We start from the raw sequence: 23,323 nt of genomic DNA, 5'->3' as shown, positions 1-23,323 counted from the left end.
CTCGCAGAACATCTCTGCCTTACAGGCCCTGCAGAACTGCATACGTTCCTGCAGGGCCCAGATCCAGATGTCATCTGGCAGAGAGTTCCACCAGGTTGGGGCCTGGACAGAAAAAGTCCTGGCCCTAGTCAAGGACAGCCAGGCCTCCTTGGGGCTGGGGATCACCAGCAGATTACTACTAGAAGAACGTAATGCTTGACCAGGGACATAGTGGTGAGTGTGTATAACTTATATGCACTCACATTTGTACTAATGGAATTGTAAGGCAAGCACTGTAGGCCTAGTCAATCTCTTTTTACTAGTGAGAGTTCTTTAATAGGTAGCCCTGCTTTGCAGCAGCCTTCTGGTCAAGTTAATAAAGCTGGATATTTAAACCCATATTTGTGGTCTCTCACTCTTTAGGTGTCCTTTTCCCTCCTTTATTTCTTCACTGATCTTGGGATTTTGTTGTCTTTTTTCTGAATTTCAAGTAAATTGCCATAATGGCACAACTTGCCAATAGGGTGACTGCACCAGTAACAATGTAAGCTAATCCTAGAAAAAGGCTTCTTCCTCCACTCCATGTCACTGTTGAGAGGACAATATACTTTCTCCCATCAAAACTGGTGACTGGGAAATCTGGTAACATCATGTTAAGGTTCACCAGGTAAGAGTGACTTTTGTTCCATAACATCATCGAAAAAATTAGCATACCTCCAATATACATGATAACATAGACACGAGTTTTTAAAATCTCCGTCAACAAATGTTATGCATATCCAGTTTTCTCATGGTTCAGTCACTAACACAGAAGAGCCAAACAGATCTTTTTAAAAGAAAGAATAAGAAATTCATTCATGTATTAACATGACAGCGGGGGGGGATGTTGCTTTTTAGCATTAGAATACTTCTGTCATACCTATTTCCTCCCAAGAAACTGCATCAGAAGTTAACATACATTTTATAGTACATCGTTTTAATGTACAAAATAGGTGTGGGTATGCATGAATTTGTAATAAAAGAACATCTGCAGCTCAATTAAGCTAAAACTGGTCATGGTGAAGTCATAACAAAAGGAATATGGTTAAATTAGGTATTATCAAAGCACTCATCCAACTGCAGACAGTACTTTTCTTACCCTTTAAATGCATTTTGTGCTTGATGTACTACACTTGGATCTTGATTCTGATTCAGTATATTGATGCTGGTGTTGAAAATCAATGGAGCTAGGCTGGTATAGACATTCTGTGAAGCATTTTCCCCCACTACCTTATTTCTGAATCAGCTAAATGATGGAAGTGTTATCTCTCTCTAATTTTCCTACAGCCAAAAGAGTGGCAAGAGATGTCAGAAGCTGTCAGTCATTCATCTATCAGGGAGACAATTCCTCAGTACCCATCACTATGGAGTGGAGCTAGGCTGTGCAAAGCCAGGCTGTGACATGTGTTCTGAATCACAGCTTGCGTAGCAAGAGCCTGCATTTCCCTCTCAACATTAAGCAAACCTGCAGAGAAAGGATACTGTAAGATATATGCAGGCCATAATTTCCCGCAGGGAGCCCATCTGCAAACTCACTGATGCGGCTGAGATGACAGTAAAGGTTTTTGAATGTAGGGAAGGCTGCTACTCGCATCCAGATAATAAAGTCATCATTTGTATAACCATTGTTTTCTTCATCCTCCGTATCTAGTAAATAGGCTGGTTTGTGCCAGTATGGGGGTCTTGCTGTCCCTAGGAAGACAAACAGAGGCACAGGGATAAGTTTCAGTACTACTTTCAGCTGAATCCTAAAGATGATTGCTCAGACATGACTAAAGAGCAAAAAGACAATGAGGATTTGCTTCCCAGTAAGGGAACAAGCACCCTTAGTCCAAGGTGGTTATCTAGCTGTATACATAGTCAAGTCTCAGCTGTGGAATCTAGTTCCATAATGTCATCACAGAACACCTGCTCTAGAGGGACCAAGAAATAAATAGTAGTGTGGAAATATGTAGCTAGAAGCTGCCAGCTTAATTCTCATTGGCATTAGGAATGTAATTTCGTGGGACATGAGAATTGCTCTTAGAAAGCTAGGGGCAGGCTGAGGACACACAGCTTAATGGCCTGATGTCTCACCGCCAATATGCATGTTCTGAGCCAGGGAAACAGTAATAACGAATGTGTTAACAAAACAGCAAAGATAAAAATCAATGGCTAATTACACATTATACAAGTCTTTTTGCATAATGAGTGGGGCAAGGTAGGGAAGTGGTAATTTCCAATGCCACTGTTTCTTGTTGCTAGGATGGGGGTGGGGGAAGTCTTTCATTCCACCCTGATGGCAGCCAGAAATTGGCTTGCATCACAGCTCTTGAGATGTGCTCAAGCTGTACAAGAAATAGACTCCCCCCCCCCCCCACCCCCCACAAGGCTGCTGGCTGCATCTCACAAATTGATGCACTGTCTTTAAGCTAAAAGAAGCCAACAGGATAATTCTTACCAGCAAATGCAGAAGATAAATTGTGTGATGTTGGATTACGGAATTTCACATTTTTATCAGTCCACCATGTGTTCCCTCGTCTCAGCAATGGGACTTGCAGCGCAGTTGTGGAATTAGGATAGTAAAAAAGGCCGATTGTATCTGGGTAGATTTCAGAAGCAACATCTTATGCCAAGTCAATAACAAACATCTGCGATGTAACTATTTAGCAGAGCCACAAGAATGCATGAACAAGTGCCACTCGTGCACCATGCTTCTAAAGCAGACAGAGAGTGGAAGTGGAAAGAAGGGATTAACTTCTCTCTCAAATGTTAAGATCCTCTCTCTCACAAGAAGGAAAGTGGTTAAATTTCCAGAGCAAGAATATCCCTTCCATTACTGAAGACAGTTTCAGTTACTAACACAGGCATATGAGAGTATTTACAGTGGCTTGCAGACAAAAGTTTATACCTTGAATAAAACTTTGTTGATCTTAAAGGTGCCACTGGACTCAAATTTTGTTCTGCAGCTTCAGACCAACATGCAGCTACTCACCTGAATCTACAAAATATGCAGCTAACTTGGTGTCTAAAATGAGACTGTAATTTATTTCATTTGGAATATGTGTATGAGAGGTTGCTTTTCTTTGGGCGAATAGCAGCTAAGGGTAACAATTAACAACACTCCACAATCACCCCTCTATAGCTGCTTTTAAGGAACATGAAGACTGATGAGATCTCAGACCTGTCCCCTCCTATTGCTGTTCTCTAGCAGCTCTCTTGCTGTTACTGATCAGAGTACAAATGTTAAGACAGCATGACAGATGCATTTCCCCTGTCCCCCCTTGTATTTTGGTTTGCAGACATAAGAACATAAGAGAAGCCATGTTAGATCAGGCCAATGGCCCATCCAGTCCAACATTCTGTGTCACACAGCGGCCAAATATATATATATATATATATATATATATATATATATATATATATATATATATATATATATATATATATATATATATATATATATACACACACACACACACACACACACACACTGTGGCTAATAGCCACTGATGGACCTCTGCTCCATATTTTTATCTAACCCCTTCTTGAAGGTGGCTATGCTTGTGGACGCCACCACCTCCTGTGGCAGTGAATTCCACATGTTAATCACCCTTTGGGTGAAGAAGTACTTCCTTTTATCCGTTTTAACCTGTCTGCTCAGCAATTTCATCGAATGCCCACGAGTTCTTGTATTGTGAGAAAGGGAGAAAAGTACTTCTTTCTCTACTTTCTCCATCCCATGCATTATCTTGTAAACTTCTATCATGTCACCCCTCAGTCGACGTTTCTCCAAGCTAAAGAGCCCTAAGCGTTTCAACCTTTCTTCATAGGGAAGGTGTTCCAGCCCTTTAATCATTTTAGTTGCCCTTTTCTGAACTTTCTCCAATGCTATAATATCCTTTTTGAGGTGCGGCGACCAGAACTGCACACAGTACTCCAAATGAGACCGCACCATCGATTTATACAGAGGCATTATGATACTGGCTGATTTGTTTTCAATTCCCTTCCTAATAATTCCCAGCATGGCGTTGGCCTTTTTTATTGCAAACGCACACTGTCTTGACATTTTCAGTGAATTATCTACCATGACCCCAAGATCTCTCTCTTGGTCTGTCTCTGCCAGTTCACACCCCATCAACTTGTATTTGTAGCTGGGATTCTTGGCCCCAATGTGCATTACTTTGCACTTGGCCACATTGAACCGCATCTGCCACGTTGACGCCCACTCACCCAGCCTCAACAGATCCCTTTGGAGTTCCTCACAATCCTCTCTGGTTCTCACCACCCTGAACAATTTAGTGTCATCCGCAAATTTGACCACTTCACTGCTCACTCCCAACTCTAAATCATTTATGAACAAGTTAAAGAGGATGGGACCCAGTACCGAGCCCTGCGGCACCCCACTGCTTACCGTCCTCCACTGCGAAGACTGCCCATTTATACTCACTCTCTGCTTCCTATTACTCAGCCAGTTTTTGATCCACAAGAGGACCTGTCCTTTTACTCCATGACTCTCAAGCTTTCTAAGGAGCCTTTGATGAGGAACTTTATCAAAAGCTTTCTGGAAGTCAAGGTAAACAACATCTATCGGGTCTCCTTTGTCCACATGTTTGTTCACCCCCTCAAAGAAATGTAACAGGTTAGTGAGGCAAGATCTTCCCTTGCAGAACCCATGCTGAGTCTCCCTCAATAACCCGTGTTCATCAATGTGCCTACTCATTCTGTCCTTGATAATGGTTTCTACCAACTTTCCCGGTATTGAAGTCAGACTGACTGGCCTGTAATTTCCCGGATCTCCTCTGGAACCCTTTTTAAAGATGGGGGTGACATTTGCTACCTTCCAGTCCTCAGGAACGGAGGCAGATTTCAATGAAAGATTACAGATTTTTGTTAGAAGATCCACAAGTTCAACTTTGAGTTCTTTCAGAACTCTCGGATGTATGCCATCCGGACCCGGTGACTTATTAGTTTTTAATTTGTCTATCAGTTGTAGGACCTCCTCTTTTGTCACCTCAATCTGACTCAGGTCTTTCAACACCCCTTCCAATATTAGTGGTTCTGGGGCGGGCAAACACTTCTCATCTTCCACGGTGAAGACGGAGGCAAAAAATGCATTCAGCTTCTCAGCCATTTCCCCATCCTCCTTCAGTAATCCTTTTACCCCATGGTCATCCAAGGGCCCCACTGCTTCCCTGGCTGGTTTCCTACTTCTAATATATTTGAAGAAATTTTTATTGTTGGTCTTTATGTTTTTTGCAATATGCTCCTCATAGTCCCTTTTTGCCTGCCTGATCACAGTCTTGCATTTGATTTGCCACTGCCTGTGTTCCCTTTTATTAATCTCACTTGGACTGGTTTTCCACCGCTTAAAGGAGTCCTTCTTACCTTTTACAGCTTCCATTACTTTGTTTGTTAACCATGCTGGCCTCTTCTTATACCTGTTTGTGCCTTTCCTAACTTGTGGTATGTATTTTATCTGAGCTTCTAGGATTATAGTTTTAAATAGTCTCCAAGCTTCCCCAAGGGTTTTGACCGTATTTACCTTTCCTTTCAGTTTCCTCCTCACATGCCTCCTCATCTCAGAGAATTTACCCCTTTTAAAGTTAAATGTGGTTGTGGCGGTCTTTTTGGGCAACTCCCTATTTATACAAATGGTGAAATCAATAACATTATGGTCACTGTTCCCAAGCGGCGCAATCACTTTTACGTCTCTCACCAAGTCTTGGGCATTACTTAGGACCAGATCCAGGATCGCCCCACCCCTGGTAGGTTCTGAGACCATCTGCTCCATAGCACAGTCATTGAGAGCATCAAGAAACTCAATCTCTTTCTCTCGACCAGAACACATATTAACCCAATCAATCTGCGGGTAGTTAAAATCACCTATTACGACACAGTTTTTACGTTTAGCCGCTATCTTTAATCCCTCCATCATATTATAATCGTCCTCTCTCTTTTGATTTGGTGGGCGATAACAAACTCCCATAGTTAAATTTCCTTTTGGGCCCTCTATTTCAACCCAAAGCATTTCTAAAAGGGAATCTAATTCTCTGACCTCAGTCTTACTGGACCGTATATCCTCTCTGACATACAGAGCCACCCCACCTCCAACCCTTCCCTCCCTATCCTTCCGATATAACTTATATCCAGGAATCACCGTGTCCCACTGATTCTCCTCATTCCACCAAGTTTCTGAAATTCCCACAATGTCTATGTTTTCTCCCAACACTAAACATTCCAATTCACCAATTTTACTTCGGACACTTCTAGCATTTGCATACAAACATTTATAATTTCCCAAGCAAGCTAGGCCCGCCACCTCTCTCCTGCCGCCTCGAGACTCTAGCAGACAGTCCATACTGTTTGTCACCATCACAGTGGACAACTCTGATCCGTTACTCGGTAGAAAAATAGAAGCCAACCCTTCATCTCTTTGAGACGAGTCCTCCCGAACCAGAGACATTCCATCTCCTGTCGGCTTTCCCCCAAGATTTAGTTTAAAAACTGCTCTGCCACCTTTTTGATTTTAAGCGCCAGCAGCCTGGTTCCATCCGGAGACAAGTGGAGACCGTCTCTTTTGTACAGCTCCGGCTTGTTCCAGAAAGCATCCCAGCGCCTAACAAACTTAAACCCTTCCTCCTTACACCATCGTCTCATCCACACATTGAGACTTCTAATTTGCGCCTGTCTCTCCTGCCCTGCACGTGGAACAGGTAGCACTTCCGAGAAGGCCACCTTGGAGGTCCTGGCCTTAAGTCTCCCACCTAGCAGCCTAAATTTCTCCTCCAGGACCTCACGACTGCATTTCCCCACATCGTTGGTGCCAACATGCACCATGACCACAGGCTCCTCCCCAGCACTGTCTATCAGCCTATCTACTACACGCGTAATGTCCGCTACCTTCGCACCAGGCAGGCAAGTCACCATACGGTCAATACGCGGTTTCGCCACCCAGCTGTCTACTTGCCTAAGGATCGAATCACCAACTACCAAGACCCCCCCTCTCCCCCTGCCCAGGGATGGTTCCTTGGCGCGAAAGGATACCCGCTCACCAACCGAAGAAGAGGTCCCTTCTGAGGGCGCATTCCCCTTATCCTCAGCAAGGTGCCCTGTTCCCTCTAGACCCTCACGCTCTCTGGCAGCAACGGGGCTGCCACATTCAGAGTGGGGCTCATCTAATACGCCCCCAAGAGTCTTCCCCAATTGCCTAACTGACCGTCTCTGCTTCTCCAGGGCAGTCACCTCGGCCTCAAGGGTACGAACTCGTTCCCTGAGGACCAGGAGCTCCTTGCATCGAGCACACACCCAAGACTTCTGTCCTGTGGGCAGATAGTCATACATGTGACACTCAGTGCAAAACACTGGAAAGCCCCCACCCCCCTGCTGGCATTCTACCTTCATGATATATATATTAAATATACAGTCCTCTTTAAATGCTGTTGTTTACGTGGCTCCCCTTCTGGAAGGTCAACTTACCTTATTGGGAGAACAAGGAAATCAGGGATCTGGGTTCCTGGTCCTTAGGAAGCCCCCAGGCAAACAGCCACAGGCCAAGAGCCCTTTAGCTCTCGCCCTTTAGCTCTCGCCCTTCGGCTCTCGCCCTTCGGCTCGCGCCTTTGGCAAGGCGCAGCTTAAAATGCAAAGAGGGTGGAGCAGACCACACCTAAGCAATCATCAACAATTACTCTCAATCAATCAATCAATCACTTTCACCTTTAGCCCACTCACCCAAACGTACAGCAGTTCCCCAGCTATCACAACTCAGCCTTTTCAGCAGTCACCCAAGCCTCAGAATGAAGTCTTTCAAAACGCAGAAATTCTTAGCAACTTCTCCAGCTGTCTCAGCTTATCAGAGCTGCTCTGCTCTGTTCTGTTCCTCTCAGGCCTCTCTGAGACCTACATATGCAAGAAAAATGCATGTCTATTTTGGCCCTCTTAGGGGAATTGGTGAATCCCTCAGTTGCTTATCTGCCTGCTGAGTTGATCTGTATGGAAGCTAGTGTGGTATAATGGATTAGAGTGTCAGACTAGGATCTGGGAGATCAGGTTTGAAGCCCAAATCCATCATGGAAGCTCGCTGGGTGAGCTTGAGCCAGTCACACACACAACCCAATCTACCTCAGGATTGTTCTGAGGATATAATAAGAGTGGAGAATGATGTGAGCTGCTTTGGGTCCCTGCTGGGGAGAAAGCTGGGGTACAAACAGGCCTCAGATTCAGTGGGAGCTCACAGGAGCATAGCTTCTGAACCTTTCTGAGAGTTTCTCCTGAGAGTCCCACTTCCTTATCCATTGAATAGTATGTGCAGCTGCATAACAATCCCTGGATGAGCTCCTCCACCTATTTTTCTACAAAATGACCTCTGGGTACAAATAAAGTAAATAAACACTCCCTCAGACCTTTGTTATATTCACAGATAATCCCACCCAAGGAGTTCTGTGCAGTGTAGAGCAATGCTCCCTCTAAACTGTGGAGTCTTGTGAGCAAAAATTCCACTTTGTGAGCTACTGGCATTAAAGTTAAACCTTCCTGAGTTAAGACAAAAATGTGTGAGCTGGAGGCTAAAAAACTGTGAGCTAGCTCACACTCAGCTTAAGAGGGAACACTGGTATAGAGGGTCTCATCCTTCCCACATTTTGTCTTCACAACATATCTGTAAGGTAGGTTATGCTGAGAGTGCATCTAGCTCAAGGTTAAGAATCTAAGAAAGAACCTTTTACTCAGTGAGCTTTTACTAAGCTTCTTCCCAGACCAGCATTAACCACTGCATGACATAGATAACTTGACTTGATTAGGATATTACAAGCTATTGATCATTTTTCAGCCCAGATCTGTTAGAACAGCAGTCCATGATAGTCAGTGGACTTTTGGATTAGTTGGGCTGAAGGCAGACAGCAGGGGAGGGTCATTTCCAGCATGGTAAGATTCTTCTCTTTTGGAACTCTAGGAGCCAAATTAGATGTTATCCATGGCACGGTGGTATGATATGCTCTTGTTCCCCCCAACATTTTCAAGTGTTGAATCAGCACTCAAAAAGGCATTGGGGAGGCAACACACTGCTGTCACATCACTGGATCCCAAGTGTACACAGAGATAATCAGTAGGTGAAGCTTAGCACAGTTAGAAGAGATTCTGACATGGAGTTAAGCACAGTCAAGTAAAAATGATTTTAAAATGCAGATGGCACTCACCGTTGAACATGCTATTTGCAATGGCACCACATGGAGCCATTGGTGTCCCATTTTTGTAAGTTGCGAAAGGTTCACAATTGCTGTTTTGAATCTGAATGCAAGGGAGGCATGAGACAATTAGGAGTGTCTCTCTGGACAGCCAGAATTTTTAGTTATTTAAGCATACATTGGCATAGCAACATGTATCAATTGAATGTGCAATTTGATGTTACTGATTGTTTTTCTTTACTAAATTCTAACCCTAAATGTAACGTTAGTTATGACAGGGGGACGGGGAAATTATAGGTTCCTTAGATTCTGTTCAAAATCCTGTTAGTAAACTATCCACAAAATATAGAAATCCAGAAAATATAGAAACAATTTACAATCATGTCTTTTAACACTGGAAGGATTAGCTAGCCTGAATTGTCCCAGACAATTTCCATTCCCTCATGACAGCAACTGGTAGATCTATTTCTGAATTGCACAGCATCCAATTAAATTGGCATCGTTAATCTCTTAATTCCACCTGTTGGGTTGATATTGGATACTTTACAGACTGGAAAACAAAAGCACATGGAGGTGAAGTTAAATCACTTTGTCAAGTTGAGCTCAGAAAAGATATTGGACCACTCAATTGCCTCACACAAACAAGCATTTCAGTGCCATGTTCTCTGTCATTCAAATGGTTTATACAACAAAAAAACCCCTATATAAATCACTAAACCAGCCCTAATGACTTGCATCCAGGTAAAAGGGGTAAAAAGACATACTCTAAAAGGATGTAAATGTTTAAAAACAGTCGGTTGGGCCGAAGGAAATGAAATGCTTTCTGAAAAGGCTGGGCAGCCTCTCTCATCACTGTCTTCACTTCATCTCTCCCATTTTTATCATACTCTCCAAGGAGTTTAAGGCAGCATCCATGTTTCTCCATTCCTCCCTGTGAAGGAAGTCAGTCTGAGAAAGAGAGATTGGTGGGGGTCCCCTCCCCCCTTATCCTTCAAGATCTGAATGGGGATTTGAATCATGTCTCCCCAGACCTGATTCACCACCCTAACTATACCACAGCAGTGAATAAAAACATTCTCTGTCTTCACAATTTATATTTATTATATTATTCACAGCATCATAAAATGTTGACAGTGGCTGGGCCACAAGGAGGGCTTTAAACCAACCAGATTCGAGTCCAGTAGCACCTTAGAGATGAACAGAATTTTCAAGGTATAAGCTTTTGAGAGTCAAAATTTCCTTTGTCAGATTTTGACTCTTGAAAGCTTAAACCCTGAAAATCTTGTTTGTCTTGAAGGTAATAACTGCGCCCAAATCTAGCTGTTCTACTACAGACCAGCATGGCTACCCTCTGAAACTCTTTTAAACCAGCCAGACTCCTTTATCAGTAATATGCTTAAAATTGCAACCTTTTATTAAAAAACCCCCTTCAACATGACAAAAATATCAGTAGTATGAAAAGAACTTCAAACATCCTTACATTAACATCTTGTCCCAATAACTGTGCATCACTTCTAGAGTGAATATATCGACGGTGGTTCTGATAAAAGTTATGCAATCCATAGTACATAAAGATATTGCCCTAAAAACAAAACAGAAATAAAGAGTGACTTGCCAGCCCTGAGCTTGGTACACCACTATCAGCAGCTGAGAAAAGAGGAACCATAATTTGAATACGCTGACATTCTGAAGGATTTGGCCTGAACAATTTAAAGAGATCAGACTTGGCTCAGTAATTAGGGCCACAGGGAGATTCTTAAGAACATAAGAGAAGCCATGTTGGATCAGGCCAACGGCCCATCCAGTCCAACACTCTATGTCACACACTGGCAAAAATTTTTTATATATGCACACACACTGTGGCTAATAGCCACTGATGGACCTGTACTCCATATTTTTATCTAAACCCTTATTGAAGGTGGCTATACTTGTGGCCGCCACCACCTCCTGTGGCAGTGAATTCCACATGTTAATCACCCTTTGGGTGAAGAAGTACTTCCTTTTATCCGTTTTAACCTGTCTGCTCAGCAATTTCATCGAATGCCCACGAGTGCTTGTATTGTGAGAAAGGGAGAAAAGTACCTCTTTCTCTACTTTCTCCATCCCATGCATTATCTTGTAAACCTCTATCATGTCACCCCGCAGTCGACGTTTCTCCAAGCTAAAGAGTCCCAAGCGTTTCAACCTTTCTTCATAGGGAAAGTGCTCCAGCCCTTTAATCATTCTAGTTGCCCTTCTCTGGACTTTCTCCAATGCTATAATATCCTTTTTGAGGTGCGGCGACCAGAACTGCACACAGTACTCCAAATGAGACCGCACCATCGATTTATACAGGGGCATTATGATACTGGCTGATTTGTTTTCAATTCCCTTCCTAATAATTCCCAGCATGGCGTTGGCCTTTTTTATTGCAAACACACACTGACTTGACATTTTCAGTGAGTTATCTACCACGACCCCAAGATCTCTCTCTTGGTCAGTCTCTGTCAGTTCACACCCCATCAACTTGTATTTGTAGCTGGGATTCTTGGCCCCAATGTGCATTACTTTGCACTTGGCCACATTGAACCGCATCTGCCACGTTGACGCCCACTCACCCAGCCACAACAGATCCCTTTGGAGTTCCTCACAATCCTCTCTGGTTCTCACCACCCTGAACAATTCTTTAGTGTCTCTCTCAGTCACAAATGAGCTAAGACTGAAGTAGATGTACCCAGTGGTCTGACTCAGTATAAGACTTCAACATGCTCATATAGGAATCAGTCCCAATAGTTAACTCCACCCACAGCCTTGGTCAGTGGATAATAAGAAAACACACTGGAGACAAACCCCACCCCACTCCACATCACAATACATCCTACTAGTATTTAAAAGGTATTTAGCACCAATAACACACAAAGAACATTTACAACAGACAAGCACTTTAAAGTCCTCCTGACCAGTATAGGAGGGATTTGCATGTACTGAACTCTCCCCCATTAAAATTGGTGGTGCTTTAAAGTGCTTGGCTTAGCCAGAATTCCAATACTGACAACAACACCTTAACATCTTGGATACTCATTGGTCTTTTCATATTATTAAGAGCCCAAATTCATTGGAGGGGGGGGGGTGTCATAAAAGTTTCCCTTCCCTTTGTTGAGTTTTCTAAGAAATGTATAATTTTAAAAATATTTAAGTTATGGTGACAATATTGCCTGGATTTTCCTCTACATTATTGTAAGCAACGTCCATTGACATTATTAGCTTTAGCACTATCACGTACTGGCATACTTTCCAGAAGCGTGAAGTTGGTGAAGCAGAAGCATTCTTTATCCCAGTTGGAAGAGTTTTCACGTAGTTTTGAACAATCAGAGCATCTCTCTGAATAGTTAATCTGTCAGAAAGTTAAAGCAACAAATACAAATTTAGCTTGATCATCATCATCTCAATGGAAATTATTATAATTGCTCATCCTACCTTTCTTCCAATAAACTTAAGGTAGTATAATTTATCTTCCTCTCCTGCCTTTATGCTTATAACATCCTTTGAGGTGGGTAAGGTGCCAACCTCCAGGTGGGCCCTGGAAATACATCTTCAAACTATAGAGGCCAGTACCCCTAGAGAAAATGGCTGCTTTGGATAGTGGACTTTATTTTATTATACCCAACTGAAATCCCACTCCACCCCAAACCCCATCCTTCTTGGGCTCCACCCCCAAAACTCCAGGAATTTCCTAACCCAGAGAGTAGGCAACCCAAAAGGAAGGCTAATCAGGATTCTTAAACAAACCTGCATTTCTTTCATGCTTGTTGCAGCCAGTAGAAGAGCAATTCCCACAGCAAGGCAGAAGAAGCTGATTCCAAAGAAGGTGGTGAGGACCACTGCAGGGGTGAGCCTGAGCTTCCAAGCAGGGAGTCTCTGTTGTTTAAATGCACTGTTATCAGGGCACCTCAATGGCCGCTCTGGTGTAGGAGGGCCATTTTTATTCATGTTGATGTTGCTAGAGAACAATACCTTGAGAGAGCTTTGCTTGATGCCAGCATATACATCACGTTTTAAAACCTTTGTACTTCCTGGAATTACTTATTAACTTATCTTATATCTCAATATACCGATCTTCATTTTTCACCAGCCGGTGCCGCCTACCTACTGGTGTACTTTAATCAGAACAGCAGGAAGTAGATAATGCCACTGACAGGTTTCTGCACAAAATTACCACTCTCTTTTTCTACACAGCTTAGGGGAGAATTTAGCAAGTTTTAAACTATGGGCCCGCTCTACAGCTTGGTAACAACCTGAAAACCCTGCACATTTTGTGACATGTTACTGTTGTTTCCCTTTTTGTAGTCTGACGAAACTCAAGCAGAATCACATTCTGTTGCTTTGCACAGATAAAACAGTTGACACATTCCAAAGCTGCCTTGGAGCTGACAGTTCACTGCTACTCCAGCAGATTTTGCTGGGCATGACTGAAATAAAAATAAGGTAATCAGAGGATGGAGTGAAATTCTATTGGTTACATTTGCTCCCAATTTTCATTGTAGTTAATTGCCTGCCCACCAAGCAGCATCTAGTTTTGTCTATATTTAGTGGGTTTAAGATTCACGACAGAAGCCATAGGGCTTTTGCCAGTTAAAGGCCAGTCCTGTAATGCGTGAAAGGTCATTGTGGCATATATTATTTCATAAGAATTTAATGAAGGTCAGCAATATAGGAAGGAGGTTCTCTGAAAGGAAAGCAAGAGTGGCGCAATCTCTGCGGGTGAACAACAACTGATGGTGGTCTAAAGGATACTTTGGTGGTCTTTTAGTATTGCAGCATGCATATTGTACCTGTTCTACCATCATTCTGTTGACTGCCCTTCAATTAACAGGTTCAGTTCAAGGTTTTGGCCTTTATGTCCTTGGACCCTCACATCTGTAGGACTGACTACCACTCCTCCTATGCTCCTCCATGACAGCTTCATTCAACTGATCGGGGCCTTCTGAGGTACCACTCTGCAAATGGGTGAAATCAACAATTCCTCATCCATGGGCATTCTGTTGTGTGGCCCCATTATGGAATGGCCAGCCTGAGAGTCAGAAAGGCCCCCACACTTTTGACATCCCACAAGCAATGTAAAACAGAATTGTTCAGGAACTCATTTTTAGAAAGCCTATAGATCTATATTATGATGCAATTGTTCTAGAAGGTGGTTTAATAAAGGAAACAGACAGTCTCCAAGATCCACATCCTGTGCTTCTTTTTGTGGGTGATTAGATTAACACTGAGGTGACATGGGGTTGGATCCCAGAGGATTGCAGTGAATGGAAAGTGATCATTTACACTAATCCCCACCCCTACTCTGACCCCCCAGAAACTGTTCATGAGAGTTCCCCTGTCCTCCAAAAGCAACATTTCAGGAGGAATCTTGGGCTGCAGCAGGTGATGAAGTTGTGAACCACAGAAGAAAAAACCTTCCACCCATGGAAATTACTGGTGTTTCCAAGCCATGGATATATCCAGGGTGCATCATGTCCACCATTTTATTTTATTCACAACTGGATTCTGCAAATACAGAGGGGCAGGCTTTTGCCATTGTTATTTACTGCTTCCTGAGACAACTACATTTTTTTTAAAAAAGGCATTTCCAACACTGAGAACTCCACAAATGTATGATTTGCCAGACTGAATTAAAACAACTGTACACACTTTTAACACTTCCAAGAAAGGAGAATCAGGGTGTGTGTAGTACTTACACATGTTAAGCTCTTTTCCTCTACAGTCTCTTGCACCCTATGAAGGATGAAAGTTCTGAAGTGACATTTAGTATTGCTTAAAAGACTGGAATCAGAAGGGAAAAATCAGTTCTCCCTGCGCACACAGAAGCTTTCTGGACACAGGTCTCTCTGATCTGAACCACCAAGCAGTTATTCTTGAATAAACAATGAACTATGGAATGCAGAAGTCAGTTAAAGAAGCAATGCAAGACAACTGGTGCTGTTTAACACCAGTTTACTTAAATCTCTTCATGATGTGAAAAAAAAAGTTAGGGATTTACTGAAAACCACTGTATGATTGATAAATACAATGATCATTTCACAAAAGAATGTTAATTAGCACCATATATTTAAACAGATTAGAAGCAAGCAGTAAGCTCCAGGAAGACTGGCTACATCAGGGGGGCATGCCCTAATATGCAGACGAGCTCCTGCTAGAAAAAGAGCCCTTGACTGCAAGTTATTATTATTATTATTACAAGCGGTCTCAGGGCGGCTCACAACATTACATTACTACCATTAAAACCAATAAAACATATAAAACATGATTATATATTAAATTATTAAATTATTTAAAACCCTTTCGTGGTGCTGTATTAATACAATACAATATAGGTGGTTCTGAAAATTCGGTGGTGACCACCAGTACTCTACATGGTGCTCTATATGATGTCCAGTGGCAGCTCTCTCTCAGTTAGATATTGAAGGCCTGTCAGAACAATTCAGTCTTACAGGCCCTGCAGAACGTAGGCAAATCCCACAGGGCCCTTATGGTCTCCGGGAGAGCATTCCAGAGTTCTGGTGCTGCCACCGAGAAAGCCCTGGTTCGTGTAATACGCAACCTGGCTTCTTTTGGTCCAGGGATGGACAGTAGATTTTTCGTCCCTGAATGCAGTGCTCTCTGGGGGATATACGGAGAAAGGCAGTCCAGCAGATAGACTGGTCCCTGACGATAAAGGGCTTTAAAGTAAAGTAAAGTAAACTCTAAAGCAAATACCACTGAATTGTCAGGATAGAATCAAAAGAACCACACGTCTAATATTTCATTCTTTTTTTTCTTTGTGTGTGTGTGTGGGGGGGGGGAATTGTCACTCCAAATGAGGTTGGGTGGGTCACTTCTTTGGCTACACCTCTATACTAACGTTGCATGGCTTTGCAAGAGACAATCCAAACCAACACCAAACTTTTTCAATGGGATAAAGAAGAGAGAGGGAAAAAGAGTACAGCAAAATTTTTTTTAAAAAAACCCACCTAATCTTGTATTGGGAGAGAAGGTGGCATGGTATAGCCTGATGTCATAAGCTAAATACTTGGGCTGGTTATTGTAAGGGAGACTCTACAGAAGAAGGCAATGACAAACCACCTTTGCTTCTCATTTGCCCTGAAAGCCCCTTGTTGAGGTTGCTGTAAGTCAGCTGTAACTTGATGGCACTTTGGTGGTGGAAATACAAAATAAAAATTGTGTGCTTATGTACCGGGCAACCCTATGGAATTAGATCCCTGATACTTATGAGAAAACTTTACCCACTCAAATATTCTATGAAAGAAAGAATAAGCTGCAGTAAGTGGAACAGCACAGAAAAGGCTTCATCAAGTACATGCAGACAGATATATTAATTGCTCCAGAACCTACCCAGGATAATGCCTGCAAAAAGACAGGGAAATGTCAAGAGCAGTGGCCAGTCACTTATGGCCCTTATCATATAAACAGGAGGACTACAGGAAGGACTTGATCCTAAAAGCTCTCATCTTGTTCACTTTTCTCCCATTTGTTCTGGAATTTTTTCTAGCACATAAAGATGCATCCAGTAAAATAGCCACTCGTGGGAAGGGCGGGATACAAATCCCGAATAAATAAAATAAATAAATAAATAGCTTGGAAGAGATTTAAATGGACTCTGGTGTTATGCTTGAGACTAGCAAATGATTAATGGAGAGTGCTTTAGTCAGCTTGCTAACAAGTACTCTCCATAAGTTTGGGCAACTTATTTTTAAAAACACACACATCACAAAGTAAAAAAAAAAAGATAGCTAGTAAAACCACCTGAGCTCACCATACACTGATGTTTCTTTAAAGTCTTTCAGAAGGTTCCTGACAGAGCACAGAATGGTGCTAGGAATATTTGACAATTCCAGGATGGCTGCTGAAGGTGGGGGGACACACACAATCAAACTGTATTTTTAAAACAATAAAGTTAATCAAAGACAACAGAACCTAGACTATCCAGAAAAGCCTTTTTTTTTTTTTTTTTTTTTTTTTTTTTTTTTTCCATTTTTTATTTTATTGTGTCTCAAATATTACATTACATAGAATACATTTCCAATTCTCTTGTGACACCATTTTTACCCCTATTTATATCCCTCCCCCCCACCAAGTGACCATACTAAAGTTACAATTAAATTTTTAACCATGAGCACACTTTTCCCAATTTTTCAAATATAGCTTTGTTGGCTTCCCCCTTAAATACCCATGAGAAGTATATATCCCATTTCTCTTTTATCTCTTCAATTTTTCTATCCCATATCTTATCTTGTTTTAAACATTCTAATATGTCTGATTGTATATATTCATACAAATAATTGTTCCATCTTTCCAGGGTCCATTTTGAGCTCTCCTTCCAACCATATGCTATCACTGCATGTGCTGCTAATATCATTGCTTTGAAAATGCTCTGGTTTTGTTTCTCAATTTTATTATTTTCCAGTACCCCCATAAATAACAACTCCCCATCTATATCAATATTAAACTTGCATACCCCCACTATTTTTCCCCGAATTTTCCCCCAAAACTCTATAACCTTGGGGCACTCCCACCATAAGTGGGAGTACCACCCTTCTTTTGCATTGCAGTGCCAACAATTTGGTTTCATCCCTTTAATCATATATGCCAATTGAGCCGGCGTCCTATACCATTTCAAGATTATCTTCCTTTCCAGTTCTCTATATTTCTCTATCTTAATTTTCTTCAAATTCATCATTAACTTATTCACCTCCCCATCAGTTATTTGTTTTTCTTTATTCCATTTGTTCTTTAAGGTTCTATACATGAACTCCTTATCTTTTACCAATTCAAGGTAAATAATCCCTGACAGTCCTTTCTTCCTTTCATCCACATATAGTACCTTTTCTATAAAATTGTCATCTCTTTTAATAGCATCTTTATACTTTTCTTGTCGGATTGTTTGATATAATCCCATTAGATTTAACCAATATTGTTTCCCTATCTTACAGTTCAACTCCTGAAGTGGTAATAAGGCCCCTTGGCTATTGTACAAATCCTTGACTCTTATTATATCTTCCCTTTGCAGCTCTTCATAGAATTTTGGGTTCATCTCTTTTTCCCAGATATCCTTAAGTGGGGTCCATTTCGAGGTTAAAGGCATTAAGATCTTTTTCCACCTCTTCCACACCATTAAAGCTATTTTTCTTGGACCTTCGGTTTGTATCATTACCTTTTTTATCTCTCTCGTGTAAATTCCACTACTACCTGCTCCCTTATTGACTGCAGATTCAAGTCTTACCCATTTATCCCCTTTCCTCCATTCTAGCTCCATCAATGCTTTCAACTGAACTGCATCATAATAAGCTTGTAAATATGGAACTCCCCATCCTAGTTCATCTTGGGGCATATATATCAACTTTTTTTGTATTCTTGCTTTTTTCCGACCAAAGACCCAATTTTTAATATGTTCATCCCATTTCCTTATCGTTTCCTGATCTAATCTTATAGGAAGTACTTGAAATAAATATAGCAGCTTTGGGAGTATAAACATTTTTATTGCTCTAATTTTCCCTAGGATACTCAGATTTTTGTTCTTCCATTCCTTCAATTTCTTTAAAATCTTTAACCACACCTTATTATAATTCATTTTTTGTAGCCTCTCTATATTTTTATTAAGATAAACTCCTAAATATTTAATTTTGCTAACTCCTGATTTCATCCCCGTTAAGGCTAATATTGCCTTCTTGGTTTCCCCACCTACATTAATAAACATTATTTCTGATTTCTTAATGTTTATTCCAAGTCCCGAACATAACTTAAAATCTTCTAAAATAACTAACAATTCTCGTATTGCCTGCAGTGGATTACTTATTGTCAACAAAATATCGTCCGCAAAAAGGTTTAATTTCAATTCTTCCTTACCTATTTGAAATCCCTGAATTCTACCACTATTTCGTATCCTATCTGCTAGGGGTTCAATTGCTAATGCAAATAACAGAGGGGACAATGGGCAACCTTGCTTTACTCCTCTCTGTATCGAAATTTCTCTAGAGTGCCCATCATTTATTCTAATTACTGCTTTACCCCCCCTATAGATTTCCCTTACAACATTTAAAAAGGGCCCATCAAAACCAAAGTTTTCCAATACCTGCATTAAATAATTGTGATTTACCGTATCAAACGCCTTATACACGTCTAATTTTAACAAGGCTAAAGTTTTCTTATCCTTACAGAACAAAACATTCAATATATTTCTCAATGGATCTGCAATAAATCTACCTCTAACAAAACCATATTGATCTTCCTTAATCAAGTTTGGTAAATATTTTTCTAATCTATTAGCTAGAATTTTTGTAAATATTTTGTAGTCTTGATTCATCAGGCTAATTGGCCTATATGAATTTATTTCTAGGGGATCCTTCTGAGGCTTCAAAATTGGTAAAATTTCAGCTTTTTTCCATGAATCTGGTATTTTCCCCCCTTTTAAAATATAATTAAATAAACTTTGCATTTCTGGTATCATTAACTCTGCCATTTCTTTATAATATTCTGCCGTAAAACCATCCAAACCAGGGGATTTCCTATTTTTTAACCTTTTTAATACCTCTATTATTTCCTGCCGGGTAATTTCTTTATTCAGGCTCTCTCTCTGTTCTATCGTTAATTTATTATCTAACTGTTCCTCGAATCTTTGGTTTTCTCCCGATTTGAATAGTTGTTGATAGAATGTAGCAAATTCCTCTCTTATCCGAGCGTTTTTAAAAAATTGTTTATCCCCATTTCCCTTAATACATCCAATTTTTTGTTTTTCCTTTTTCGTCTTTAAATAATTCGCCATTCTTCTCATTGTATTTATATTAATTCTATGGTACTCATTCTTAACTAATATATCCTTTTTCCACATAGATAATGAATCCAAGTTCTCTAAATCTTTTTTAAGTTTTTTGAATAATTCATATGACTGCCTATTATAATTTCCCTGCAGGTCTTTCTGTATTCGTTTAATCTCATTTACTATCCTACTTCTTTCCTTATTATTTTCCTTTCTAATTCTAATTTCCTTAGCTATATAAGCTCCTCTTATAACTGCCTTAGCCGCATCCCAAACTACTCCTTCTGTGGCTGAATTTCTATTTTCTCTAAAATAGCATTCTATATCCCTTCTTAAATCCATCCGATCTTTTCCTGTCAAGGGCAGATATGCCTTATATTTCCAAGAAAACTCTTTTCTCTCTTCACTTATTCTAAATTGCACCTTTAAAGGAGCGTGGTCCGAAATCCATAATGGCTCAGTTACTGCCTTCATCACCTCTAACTCATTTGATTCCTTTACTAAAATATAATCTATATATGAAAAAGTCTTAAATCTATTAGAGAAATATGTAGGTTGAGGATTGTTCCCTTCATATGTGAACACATCTTTCAATTTCCATTTCTTAAATTTCAAGGTTTTACTTTTCTTAAAATCATAATTCATGTCCCCTGCCACTACCACATCCCCTTCATAAAAGTTCTGCAATTTCTGGAATACCTTATTTAAGAAGCTCACCTGACCCATATTTGGGGCATAGATAGATGCTATTGTAAACTTCCTACTATTCAACTTAAATTTCAAAAAAACATATCTTCCCTCTAAATCAGATATTTGATCCAGTACTTCTAACTTCAAGCTAGAATGTGTAAGTATCGCTACCCCTCTTGCCTTCCTAGTTCCTCTTGCTTCCACCCTTGTTTCCCATAGTGTAGAGTTTAGTAGGGGTTTTTTATCTTTTTTACCTTTATGGGTCTCCTGGAGACACACTATATCTATTCCCTGTTTTTTTAGCATATTTTTCAGTCTATACCTTTTTAAATCTGAAGCCAACCCATTTATATTTAAAGATAATATTTTAATTGTCTCAACCATTTTCCTTTGTAAATCTCATACATATGTGCTCATTTCTATCCTCTCTTACTTGATGGTCACTACCTTTCCCCTTCCCCCTCCCCGAAGAAGAACCCTCAAAGGGTATACAGGTGGCATAACCTCCTGACCTCTTCGTTGCTAAGTTGGGGTCCACGTTCCTTTCCCTTCCTCCCTATCTAATTAATATAACTCATTTCAATATTTCTCTATAAGCCATCTTATTCCAAAAAAAATTTTTTTTTAAAGTAAATTGAAAGCAATATTAAGTTCCCTTGGAGACCCTCATTACTAAGAGCCCCCAGTGTCTTTTCTCAAACGCTTTGGCTTGCTTTGCAATGTCTGACTCGACTCTCCTTCTTCTTCACTGCTACTTGAAGTGTTCTCACAAGGTTCCTGTTGCTCGTCTTCTTGCTCCTCCACATTTCCTGGTTCTAACGGCCTCATGTTGATTCCCAATCTCTCCAACATTTTTCTTGCCTCTTCTGGATTTTTAGCTCGCAGCAGCTTGCCTTCTTTAAAAACCAAAATCACTGCCGGGTAGCCCCATGAAAATAATATTCCATTTTCAAAAAGACTTTGCGTATAAGGTCTTAGTATTGCTCTTTGCTGGAGTGTCTCTGGAGAGAGGTCCTGTCTTACTATAACTTTATTATCATCAAACTGTAAATCCTTCTGAAGTTTCAAACATTTATAAATATTGTCCCTTATTTTCTCTCTTGCAAAAGCCATAATAACATCCCTTGGCTTTGCTCCCAGGCTTGGCTTGGGGCGGAGAGATCTGTGTACTCTTTCTATATCTTCCGTTTGTATCCTTAAATCATAACGCTCAAGCCATTCCAGTAGTTTTGATTCAAGGTCTTTCTGTGTAATCTCTTCAGGGATGCCTGATAAGCGAATGTTTCTTCTCCTTTGACGATCGCTTACAAACGCTAATTTGCTCGTTAGCTCTTTAATTTTGTCTTCATTAACTTGAGCTTTTTTGGCTGCCTTATCAGCCACCTTTTTTATGTTCTTAATTTCTATGGCCATCTGTCTCAAGTCTGTTTTAAGAGCTTTAATATCGCCCCTTACATTCTGTTCTGAAGAAGCAATGAGCTGTGTTAAATCCTTCAGCTCCTTTTTAGTCGCCATGTTCTCTTCTCGCTTTCTGGCCTCCTCCCAGGGAGCGGAGAGTAAAGAGATGATAAGAAATCACACTTCCAAAGACTCACTCTGATTAATGCCCTCCAGGTCTTGCTTCCTTCCACAAATATTTCAAACTGTTTTCAAAAGTTTATCTCTCTTCTTCGATGGCTTAATAACAAATTTCTCCGGGAGTACGTTCTGGGAGCGTCTTAACCGATTTGACGCATGCGTGGTTCCCCCCGACTATCCAGAAAAGCCTTGAAGCATTGCAGTAGGTGGTTCTTATTGCAATTTTATGATGTGCGCTGTTTAGAGAGCACTTTTGTGCCAAACATGGGCCATTGTTTTAATAACATATGCAGTGGATTAACTGAGCACTGGTTTTAGGACAGCAGTGCTCACTTGGACTTGGTCTTAGGCTGTGCTGCTGCCTCTCTATCCACACTCTCTCCACGCTGAGGAGCACCTACTAACTCCAAGCAACCATATTTGGGAATTCATGCGTTTGCTTTGTCAGGTCAGCCAACCTGTCTCGACTCTGCAAAAGGCATTGGTATTACTACTGCCCTCGAGTGGGCTGGAGAAAAGACCTTGCACAGTGCAGGATTTCCATGCAGGGGAGCTTCCTTGGTGTTAAAATTTGGGTATTGGAGGTGGGAGGTCACCCACACACAGCCCCTGCTGCAACATTCCCTGAGCTGGAAGTGCAATTGTTTGGCTGCAATGAGGGGGAGGTTAGTGTTGACAAGCTTTGACTAGAGATGTAAAATTTCCAGATTTTGAAACTCGGAAAAAACTCCAATTTTTTCTGGTTTTTTTTTTTTTGGGGGGGGGGGATCCTGGTAATGTTTGGAAAAATTGAAAAAAAAATACTACATTAGCACTTCTTTTTTCTTTTCCAGATTGAAAGTCATTCTGTTACTTTAGGAACATAAAACATGACTATGGACAATTTTGCTTGGCATGAAATTATCACAACTAGCATATTAAAAATATAGTGTATCCAAACAATTATTACAATCAGAATTTTTTTTAAATAATATTTATTTGTAATGGTAACAAATGGGGCAACAATCTCCTGAACTGTTTACTAGTTTATGTGGAACAGACAAAAAAACCCTCCAAAAAGCAATTTCTAAAAATCCAGAAGTAA

General features: G+C 40.8%; 1 protein-coding gene across 1 annotated transcript; it reads right to left on the bottom strand.

Annotated features, from left to right (window-relative positions):
* Positions 1-230: 230 nt before the first annotated feature.
* Positions 231-22,176, bottom strand: LOC132569116 (cell cycle control protein 50C-like). The gene is given in 10 exon segments (XM_060235298.1): positions 231-618; positions 1,501-1,710; positions 2,459-2,599; positions 9,192-9,282; positions 10,660-10,761; positions 12,442-12,552; positions 12,948-13,209; positions 13,211-13,253; positions 14,074-14,155; positions 21,832-22,176. Coding segments are annotated over 10 exon segments (1,578 nt in total). The 3' UTR covers positions 231-427.
* Between the last annotated feature and the right edge of the window lie 1,147 nt (positions 22,177-23,323).

This window comes from Heteronotia binoei, chromosome 3 (genome assembly GCF_032191835.1).
Source record: "Heteronotia binoei isolate CCM8104 ecotype False Entrance Well chromosome 3, APGP_CSIRO_Hbin_v1, whole genome shotgun sequence".
NCBI lineage: Eukaryota > Metazoa > Chordata > Lepidosauria > Squamata > Gekkonidae > Heteronotia > Heteronotia binoei.
Note: the sequence above shows the minus strand (reverse complement) of the source record. Positions and strands in the feature narration are given on the sequence as shown.